The 10188-nt window shown below is 44.6% G+C and overlaps 1 protein-coding gene across 1 annotated transcript in view; it reads left to right on the top strand.

Annotated features, from left to right (window-relative positions):
• Nucleotides 1-378: 378 nt before the first annotated feature.
• Nucleotides 379-10188, top strand: part of GLG1 (golgi glycoprotein 1) — a 155550-nt gene continuing 145740 nt past the window's right edge. Inside the window, exon 1 of the mRNA XM_012437442.3 lies at nt 379-864. Within this exon, the coding sequence (XP_012292865.2) occupies nt 379-864 (486 nt within the window). The remainder of the gene's footprint in view (nt 865-10188) is intronic.

The following is a 10188-nucleotide window of genomic DNA, read 5'->3' as shown; positions in this document are numbered from 1 at the left end:
CCTTTACATAGAAAGTTTTTGTTTTCCAAGTCATTGAACCGGCAACATATTCTAACGGCCATTTTGGTTGTGGCAATCCTAATTCCCCTGATTTTTTTTTTTTCTGTGACGACAACAAAAGGAATTAGACAAGGCCGCCCTGCCCGGGCTTTTTAAGAAACCCCAGCAACCCCCGGGTAAGGAGTGCCGCTCTCCCGCCCGCCGGTCCAGGGCGTGTGCAGCTCCCAGCCCTGCCTCCTCCTTCACCCCACTCTGGGCTCGCGGGTCGGCGCGGGGAGGGGCGGGGCTCAGCGGGGCCACGCTACCACGCCCAGCGGCTCCGCCCCTCATTTAAATACGCGGCGCCGGCGAGTGCGTCGAGCTCGCCGCGGACCCAAGATGGCGGCGTGTGGACGTGTACCGAGGATGTTCCGCTTGTCGGCGGTGCTGCAGTTGCTGCTGCTCGCTGCGGCCGGGGCCGAGAAACTCCCGGGCCAGGGCGTCCACAGCCAGGGCCAGGGCCCCGGAGCCCACTTCGTGTCGTTCGTAGGGCAGGCTGGAGGCGGCGGCCCGGCGGGTCAGCAGCTGCCCCAGCTGCCTCAGTCATCGCAACTCCAGCAGCAGCAGCAGCAGCAACAGCAGCAGCAACAACAGCAACAGCAGCAGCAACAACAGCAGCAGCAACAGCAACAGCAGCAGCCTCAGCCGCCGCAGCCGCCTTTCCCGGCGGGTGGGCCTCCGGCCCGGCGGGGTGGAGCGGGAGCTGGCGGGGGCTGGAAGCTGGCGGAAGAAGAGTCTTGCAGGGAGGACGTCACCCGCGTGTGCCCCAAGCACACCTGGAGCAACAACCTGGCGGTGCTCGAGTGTCTGCAGGATGTGAGGGAGGTGAGGAGGTGGGGCCGGGAGGGCAGGGCCTGGTGCGGGCTCGAGGTGTTGCCGGCCTTGGAAGCCGCTAACGCCGGTCTGCTGCTTTCCCCGCTTCCTCCGTGCTGCACTCGCTCCTTCCCTCTTCGTTCCTCAGTCCCAGGCGCATTCAGGGAACAGGACCCCACCCCCACCCCTTCCTTCCCCCCTTTTATTTTCCTCCCTGTTGCCGGGGTCTGGGACGAAGACCTGGGCTCCTGGCCGCAATCCGCCGAGGCCGAGAGCGTGTCTGTTCTTTTCTGTCTTTTGTGTGATGCTCCATGCAGAGTGTCTTCTCGCCGAAGACCAGTTTAGGATTTTGCCATCAGTTTCGACTAGGACAATTTGTGGCTAGCCATTTAAACATTTAAAAAAAAAAAATGCCTGGCGTACTTAGGTTGTAAAGAATGATCTGTTTATTAGCAGTAGATATTTGATCTGCTGTTTACTACAGTAGATGTAATTCCCAAATCCGTATTCTTGGTGCTGAAATTAATATATGCTTTGTTTTCTTCACTTCCTTTGGTCAGTTTGCATTGAACCCCATGTTTTAGCTGCTAACTCCCAGTGACTTGGCGTCCCAAAGCTTGAAAAGTTGAGGAAGCATTTGAAGCTGTGTTTGTGACTGGGTTATGGGGTCTTGCCCTTCTGAAGTCTGAATGTGCTTTTAACAGTATCTCTTAATGAAATCAAGTTTGCCATTGCTTGGTGTAATTCAGTTAAGTGACATTGATAATTTATAATCTAGGTTTAATGCTTCAGACTACAAGTGTATATTTGACAATTCTCAAAGTTTGGGAGCTTTTTCCAGACCTGTAGGTATATGGAATTAGCCCCAAAGGTTGACAAATATAATGAAGCTGCTGCTTGAAACTGGTTTTGGTTCTTTTGTATTACCAGATTTGTTTTAGGCGTACAAGCTCTAGGAAGACCACTGGTTTGTAGAAATTTGCTAGTCTTGGCATTCTCCCCTCCCCCCTTCATCTCATCCTCTATTGTTCTATACAAAAGTAATTCAGATAGAGGAAAAGACATACATAAGCAGGAGACAGAAAGAAAGGTTTCCAGAAACACTAGAAATGTGAGGCCTTACCTAACTTCTCATCTTCGGCTTGAAGACTAGAAGGATAGGTACAGCTAAGATTTCTAACTCTGTCAAACTTTTTGGAATTTCCTTTTTGCTCTTTGAGGACACATAATAGATGTCGTTTCCTCAAACTAAGATCCTAATAGTGGCAACTAAACACATATTAGTGGTTTGTGGGTAGAAGCAGAACATTGTTAGGGAAAGTGGCAAAAAGTGGCCTCTTCAAGGAGTGTATCTATCCTTCTACATGTGTATTCCAGACGTTTGGAAACCTCCATTTAAAGGAGGCAGTTTTATGCTGCAGAGGAGAAAAGGTGTCATGTAAATTGGAAATGGGGATTTTGGGAGACTGAGGGGAGGTGGAAGGGCTAGATTTCCAATTTGATGTTTTTTCCTCCAATTTTTATACACAGAAATAATGAAAGAAGAGTACTGTGAATACCTATGTATATTCTTCAGGAGGTGGAGTTATTTTTAAATATATTTTCTTTTTCTTTTTCTTTTTCTTTTTTTAGACTAGTCTCGCTCTGTTGCCAGGCTGGAGTGCAGTGGTGCAATCTGGTCTCACTGCAACCTCCACCTCCCAGGTTCAATCGATTCTCCAACCTCAGCCTCCTGAGTAGCTGAGTTTGCAGGGTGTGCCACCACGCCCAGCTAATTTTATTTTCAGTAGAGACAGGGTCTCACCATGTTGGCCAGGATGGTCTCGATCTCTTGACCTTGTGATCTGCCTGCCTTGGCCTCGCAGAGTGCTAGGATTACAGGCAAGAGCCACCGAGCCCGGCCTATTTTTTTTTTTTTAAAGACAGCCAAAGGAAATTTCATTCTGCTTAATCTGGGAGTTGATTGAATCTGATCTATGTGTTTGAAAGAGCATTACTTAAAGAAGTAAACCAGCTAGGCACATTTGAAGAAATATGTGTGAAATATGTTTTGTATTTGCTGTTCAGTAAGTAGAACTATTTGATAGTGAAATAGATAGATATCCTTTTCTATCTCTTTGAATACAAATGCAGGGAACATTGTCCTATCTGTACCCATTATTGGAATTATGAAAAAGCAGGGCATATGAATACAGTTGTTCCTTGGTATCACTGGAGGATGGTTGCAGGCCCCCTGCAGATACTGAAATCTGAAAATACCCAAGTACCTTACACTGTATAAAATGATATCGTATTTCCATATGATCTGTGCACACCCTTCTCAATTCTTGTCATCTCTAAAATACTTAAGGTATCTCGTACAGTGCCTACATGTCACTTCATTCGTGTGGATTCAGTGTAGTACTTGGCATGTGTCAAACTTAACTTTTGCTTTTTGGAAACTTGTGGAACTTTTTTTCTGTTTTTTTTTTTTTTTTTCTTTTTTAAGATGGAGTTTCACCATGTTGGTCAGGCTGGTCTTGAACTCCCAACCTTAGGTGATCCTCCCGCCTTGGCCTCCAAAGTGCTTGGATTATAGGCGTGAGCCACCACGCCTGTCTGGAACTTTTTTTCTGAAAAATTTTTTTTTTTTGAAAACCTGGGCTGGAGTGCAGTCATAGCTCACTGCAGCCTCATTCAGCCTTCTGGGTTCAAGAGCTCACTGCAGCCTCAACCTTCCTGGTTCAAGTGATCCTCCCACCTGGGCTTTCCAAAGTGCTGGGATTAGAGGTGTGAGCCACTGTGCCTGGTGTTGTGATTCTTTTTTTTTTTTAATGCTCTCAGTTGAGTCATGCTTTTAAGAAGTCCTAGTATTCCGTGGGTCCACTATTAAATAGTAGATGTAACAGCTAGTAATGGTGTGTTAGTAGTCCTGGTTGTGTGTGTATAATTAGTAGTCGTTTAAGTTATTTACAAAGAAAGAAAGAAAACTAGAAAGTATAGAGCAAAAAAGAAAAAAATATTCCCTGGGCTGTTGTAGTAGGTGGAGTAGTAATACCAAAGGAAGAGAAGATACTGCTGCCTAGCATGTGATAAAGAAGACATGCTTGATGTTGAGTCATTTTAAAATACTTTGTATTCTTGGTTGAAATAGCCAATAGCACCTTTTTTTCCCCCCCAGTAGTGTCTTGTATTTAGAAGTTTCAGGTGGAGACCTTGGTTCCTTAGAAGTTTGTGGTGTTCCACCAGGTACAGTGGCGCACACCTGAAATCCTAGCACTTTAGGAGGCCGAGGCTGGAGGATTGCTTGAGCTCAGGAATTCAGTACCAGCCAGGGCAACATAGTGAGATACTGTCTCTAAAAAAAGAATTTCATGATGTTCATAGATTAGATTTTCTTTCTTTCTTTTTTTTTTTGAAACGAAGTCTTAGTGTCGTTCAGGCCAAAGTGTAGTGGCACAGTCTTGGCTCATTGCAACCTCCGCCTCCTGGATTTAGGTGATTCTCCTGCCTCAGCCTCCTCACCACCTTGGCCAGGCTAGTCTCGAACTCCTGACCTCCACCTGCCTCCATCTCTCAGTGCTGGGATTACATGCATGAGCCACTGGGCTCGGCCCGTAGATTTTCTTACACAGTAGTAGAGACAATAGTGTTGTGAGTCCCCAGATATACAATATACATCACCTAGCTTCAAGTATTCCCACCTTTTTTTTTTTGAGATGGAGTCTCACTCTGTTATCCAGGCTGTAGCACAGGCATGATCTCGGCTCACTGCAACCTCTACCTCCTGGGTTCAAGCGATTCTCCTGCCTCATCCTCCCAAGTAGCTGGAACTACAGGCATGCACCACCACACCGGGCTAATTTTTGTATTTTTTAGTAGAGACAGAGTTTCACCATATTGGCCAGGCTGGTCTTGAACTCTGATCTTGTGTTCTACCCGCCTTGGCCTCACAACATTTTGGGATTACAGGCGTGAGCTACCTTGCCTGGCCCCACCCTTTTATTTTTAGGGCACAGGGTTGGAAGACTGTCATATTTTAAAGCAAATCCCAGATACTATGTCATTTCAAATACTTTGATGTATATCTGTGATACTTTTTAAAAACTAGAAGCTGGTTTTTTTTTGTATTTAAATATGTAATGAAAGCATTCTTTTGCAAGTAATTCTGACGCTAAAAAAAAGAAAAACATAAAAAAAAATCTTCTGACCCTCTCGTAACCTTTTCTTGATATATCAGTCTCAGATTATAAATTTCCTCCTAAGCTTTGCACAGAGTGAATGCTTTGTAAATGTTAACGTTTCAGTGTTGGTTCAGTGTTGGAAACCGTAAACCCTCTTTCAGACTCATTGGTAAACAGTTTTGTTAGTCTGTACTTAACCTTTCACTTAACTGTATGCTTGCGATAGTGGAATACACCATCTCTGTTGTCTCACTGTTGATAGTCATGTGAGGTGGTTAGGGCTAGTATTACCCTTTTAGCAGAGAAATAGGCTCAAAGAGCTAAAGTAACTTCTCTGATGTTATATCCTAAGTTGTAGAGCTGGTATTCATCAAGTCCTTTTTGACTTAAAAGACAATAGTCTTTCTAATCTACCATGGGTGGTTGTGGTTAAGGAAATGAGTATGTGACTGTTGAGAATGTCACAGGTTTATAAATGTATGCTGAATGGGACACAAGAACAATTGAGTTTTAACAGTGCTTTGAAGTATGTGTAGATTTCTCAGGTAAACAGATCAGCATTATCACCCACAGCTAATTTAATTAGTGTGAGTGTATCATGCACAGAATGAAAAGAGTTTAATGAAAAGAGTTTCAAATCCGGGCTGGGCGCGGTGGCTCACGCCTGTAATCCCAGCACTTTGGGAGGCCAAGGCGGGTGGATCACGAGGTCAAGAGATCGAGACCATCCTGGTCAACATGGTGAAACCTCATCTCTACTAAAAATACAAAAAATTAGCTGGGCATGGTGGTGCGTGCCTGTAGTCCCAGCTACTCAGGAGGCTGAGGCAGGAGAATTGCCTGAACCCAGGAGGCGGAGGTTGCGGTGAGCCGAGATCACGCCATTGCACTCCAGACTGGGTAACAAGAGCGAACCTCTGTCTCAAAAAAAAAAAAAAAAAAAAAAAAAAAGAGTTTCAAATCCCAACTCACCTTAAGCAGGATTGGTACTGGAACATTGGAAGCATTTAGTTGTATTTCCTTGATATTTATATTGAATCCATGGAACATCACAAAAAGTGAACTGAGACAAGAGCTGTCAGTGCCATTAACTAACAAAAGACTGTAAGCAAGTCATTATATCTTTCTCTGTTTCCTGATATGCTAAATGAGTAGTTGGGGTATACGATGTGATTTCTAAGATCTCTGCCATCTAATCTACATGAGACATTTCCTGTATATATTCTCTATATGTATATATTAAAAAGTTCCTAGGATTATATATGTAGCAGTTCCTGATTCCATATTCATTCATGGAGGGAATCAGTGATAATAATCCAAACAGCAATTAATCCAAACATTGTTTGGCTTTCGGGTATATTATGATTGTTTTGTTTGAGCTAATAAGGCAATTTCCTCCTATACTGTCTCTCAGTGGTTGGAAACAATCTAACCACATAATCAAGTCATTATTGATCTTCTATTATATGTCCGTCATTATGGAAGGGCACTAGTACTTTAAGACACCACCATTGCTTACAGTTGATTTGATAAATGAGATTGTTGTGATCAAGAAGCAGTTATATAAGAGAGTGTTAATCACTTGATGTCATACAGATAGTAAATTATTTTAGGACAGTGAAATAAGCACAAAATTAGGATTTAGATTTGGGTGAAACCCAGCTCTGCTATTCTTAGCTTAAAATTTCTATCACTTTTTTTTTGAGATTCTATCTGTCACCCAGACTGGAGTGCAGTGGTGCATTCTTGGCTCACTGCAACCTCTGCCTCCAGGTTCAAGTGATTCTCCTGTCTCAGCCTCTGGAGTAGCTGGGTCTACAGATAGGTGCCATTACACCCGGGTAATTTTTGTATTTTTCTTTTTTTCATGACACACTCCTCAGTTACAAGCAAATTTTTGTATTTTTAATAAAGATGAGGGTTTTGCCATGCTGGCCAGGCTGGTCTTGAACTCCTGACCTCAAGTGATATGCCTGCCTTGGCCTCCCAAAGTGCCAGGATTACAGGTGCGAGGCACCACAATGGGCCTTTTTTCTTTTTCTTTTTCTTTTTTTTTTCTTTTGAGATGGAGTCTCTTACTGTCACTCAGGCTGGAGTGCAGTGGCATGATTTTGGCTTACTGCAACCTCCACCTCTCAGGTTCAAGGGATTCTTCTGACTCAGCCTCTCAAGTAGCTGAGATTACAAGCACCTGCTACCACGCCCAGCTAATTTTTTGTATTTTTAGTAGAGAGAGGGTTTCACTATGTTGGCCAGGCTGGTCTCAAACTCTTGACCCCGTGTTACACCCAGCCTAGCCTCTCAAAGTACTGGGATTACAGGTGGGAGCCACCATGTCCAGCTTCTGGTCTTTTTTCTTACTCGGGGACTGTCGACTTTAGCTCTGTCCTTGTTCTTTTTCTTTGAGAGTCTTGCTCTATCTCCCAGGCTGGTTGGAGTGCAGTGGCATGATCATGGCTCCCTGCAACCTCGAACTCCTAGGCTGAAGCAGTCGTCCTATTTCAGCCTCCCAAGTAGCTGGGACTAGGGACTACAGGTGCACACTGCCACTTAGCCTTGTTCTAAGTGGAAATATACACGAACTCATGAATTTGAAGTGCTAGGTATACTTTTCTAATATTTATGAAACTAAATATATGACTATAAAATAAATATACAGTACAACACCACCTGGAATCATCTTGCATATCACCAATAGCACATGCTTCGGAAAACACTAACACTGGATTATCTATCTCTTTTTTTTTTTTTTTTTTTTGAGACAGAGTTTCTCTCTGTCGCCCAAGCTGGAGTGCAGTGGTGCGATCTCGGCTCATTGCAACCTTTGCCTCCCAGATTCAAGTGATTCTCCTGCCTCACCTTCTCCTCTTGAGTAGCTGGGATTACAGGCACCCACCACCACACCCAGCTAATTTTTGTATTTTTAGTAGAGATGGGGTTTCATTTTACCATGTTGGCCAGGCTGGTCTTGAACTCCTGACCTCAGGTGATCTGCCCACCTCAGCCTTCTAAAGTGCGGGATTTACAGGCATGACAAACGCTCCCAGCCTTGGATTAGCTCTTTTTTTTTCTTTTTTTTTTTGAGTTGAAATCTCACTTTTTGTTGCACAGGCTGGAGTGCAGAGGCGCGATCTCGGCTCACTGCAACCTCCACCTCGTGGTTGAAGCGATTCTCTCACCTCAGCCTCCCAAGTAGCTGGGATTACAGGCGCCTGCCACTATACCTGGCTAATTTTTGTTTGTTTTGAGACAGAGTCTTGATCTGTCTTCCAGGCTGGAGTGCAGTGGTGCGATTTCAGCTCACTGCAACCTCCACCTCCCGGGTTCAAGCACTAGGTGAGATTACAGATGCCCACCACCATGCCTGGCTCATTTTTGTAATTTTAATAGAGAAGGGGTTTCACCATCTTGGCCAGGCTGATCTTGAACTCCTGACCTCGTGATCCACCCGCCTTCGCCTCCTGAAGTGCTAGGATTACAGGTGTGAGCCACTGCAAAGATTCTTCCAGCTCTGGTGCTTCCTGATTTTGTGATCTGTGGGAATACAAAACATGTGCAAGAGAGTCGTAGCACAGGTGAAAAGGGGAGATGCTTTGAGGAATTATTAAAGGGGCTGTCTTGACTGAAATAGACAGCTTGAGAATGTTTTCAGTCCAGGTAAAGTCCGGAAGCAGGATGCTTTTATCCCTACCTGAGATAAAAACATTCCAGTAGATAGTTGAGAATTACCTGTAAAGTAGCATTGTCATTTATGGCAGATGCTTTTTAAGAAGTCTCTTGATGACCATTCTTTATGGTATATAGTTGTTTAATAATTTATTGTTCTTAGAAGGAAATAAAATACTTGAACAGTCCAAAAGATGAAATGCTATATTTCTCTTTTGTACATTTCTCCTAATGTGTCCAAAATAAATTTAATCAGCAGCAATAACAAAAATCTCCTCCTTATATAAATTATTTATGTATTTTATTTATTTTTATTTATTTATTTTTTTTGAGACGGAGTTTCGCTCTTGTTACCCAGGCTGGAGTGCAATGGCGCGATCTCGGCTCACCGCAACCTTCGCCTCCTGGGTTCGGGCAATTCTCCTGCCTCAGCCTCCTGAGTAGCTGGGATTACAGGCGCACGCCACCATGCCCAGCTTTGTATTTTTAGTAGAGACAGGGTTTCACCATGTTGACCAGGATGGTCTCGATCTCTTGACCTCGTGATCCACCCGCCTCGGCCTCCCAAAGTGCTGGGATTACAGGCATGAGCCACCGCGCCCGGCCCAAGTTATTTATATATTTTAAAAAGCAGCAATTAAAATGGCTTATAGGGTATCATGCAAATTAACTTTTCTTCTTTCAGCAACCTGTGTGCAAGGCACTGTGCTCAGTTTTCAAGGATACTACTACTAATAATCTTCCTTTCTTTCCTCCTCTTGTTTCTTCTTTCTTCTTCTTTCTTCTTCTTCTTCCTTTCTTCTTCTTCCCCTTTCTTCTTCTTCTTTTTTTTTTTTTTGAGACAGAGTTTCTCTCTTGTTACCCAGGCTGGAGTGCAATGGCATGATCTCGGCTCACCACAACCTCCGCCTCCTGGGTTCAGGCAATTCTCCTGCCTCAGCCTCCTGAGTAGCTGGGATTACAGGCACGCGCCACCATGCCCAGCTAATTTTTTGTATTTTTAGTAGAGACGGGGTTTCACCATGTTGACCAGGATGGTCTCGATTTCTTGACCTCGTGATCCACCCGCCTCAGCCTCCCAAAGTGCTGGGATTACAGGCGTGAGCCACCGCGCCCGGCTCTTCTTTTTTTGAGACTCAGTCTTGCTCTGCTGCTAGGCTGTAGTTTGGTGGCACGATCTCGGCTTACTGAAACCTCCCCCTTCTGGGTTGAAGCAATTCTCCTCCCTCAGGCTCCTGAGTAGCTAGAACTACAGGCACCCACCACCAAGCATACCTTGTTTTTGTATTTTTAGTAGAGAGGGGGTTTTACCATCTTGGCCAGAATGGTGTTGATCTCTTGACTTCGTGATCTGCCCGTGTCACCCTCCCAAAGTTCTGGGATTACAGGTATGAGACACTGCACCCAACCTAATTTTTATATTTTTAGTAGCGACTGGGTTTCACCATGTTGGCCAGGTTGGTCTCGAACTCCTGACCTCAGGTGATACACGTGTCTCAGCCTCCCA

This window comes from Aotus nancymaae, unplaced genomic scaffold, assembly GCF_030222135.1.
Source record: "Aotus nancymaae isolate 86718 unplaced genomic scaffold, 86718_ANA_hifiasm-v0.15.2.pri h1tg000030l, whole genome shotgun sequence".
Taxonomy (NCBI): Eukaryota; Metazoa; Chordata; class Mammalia; order Primates; family Aotidae; genus Aotus; species Aotus nancymaae.
The sequence above is the reverse complement of the archived record's forward strand: the minus strand, read 5'-3'. Positions and strand labels throughout refer to the sequence as shown.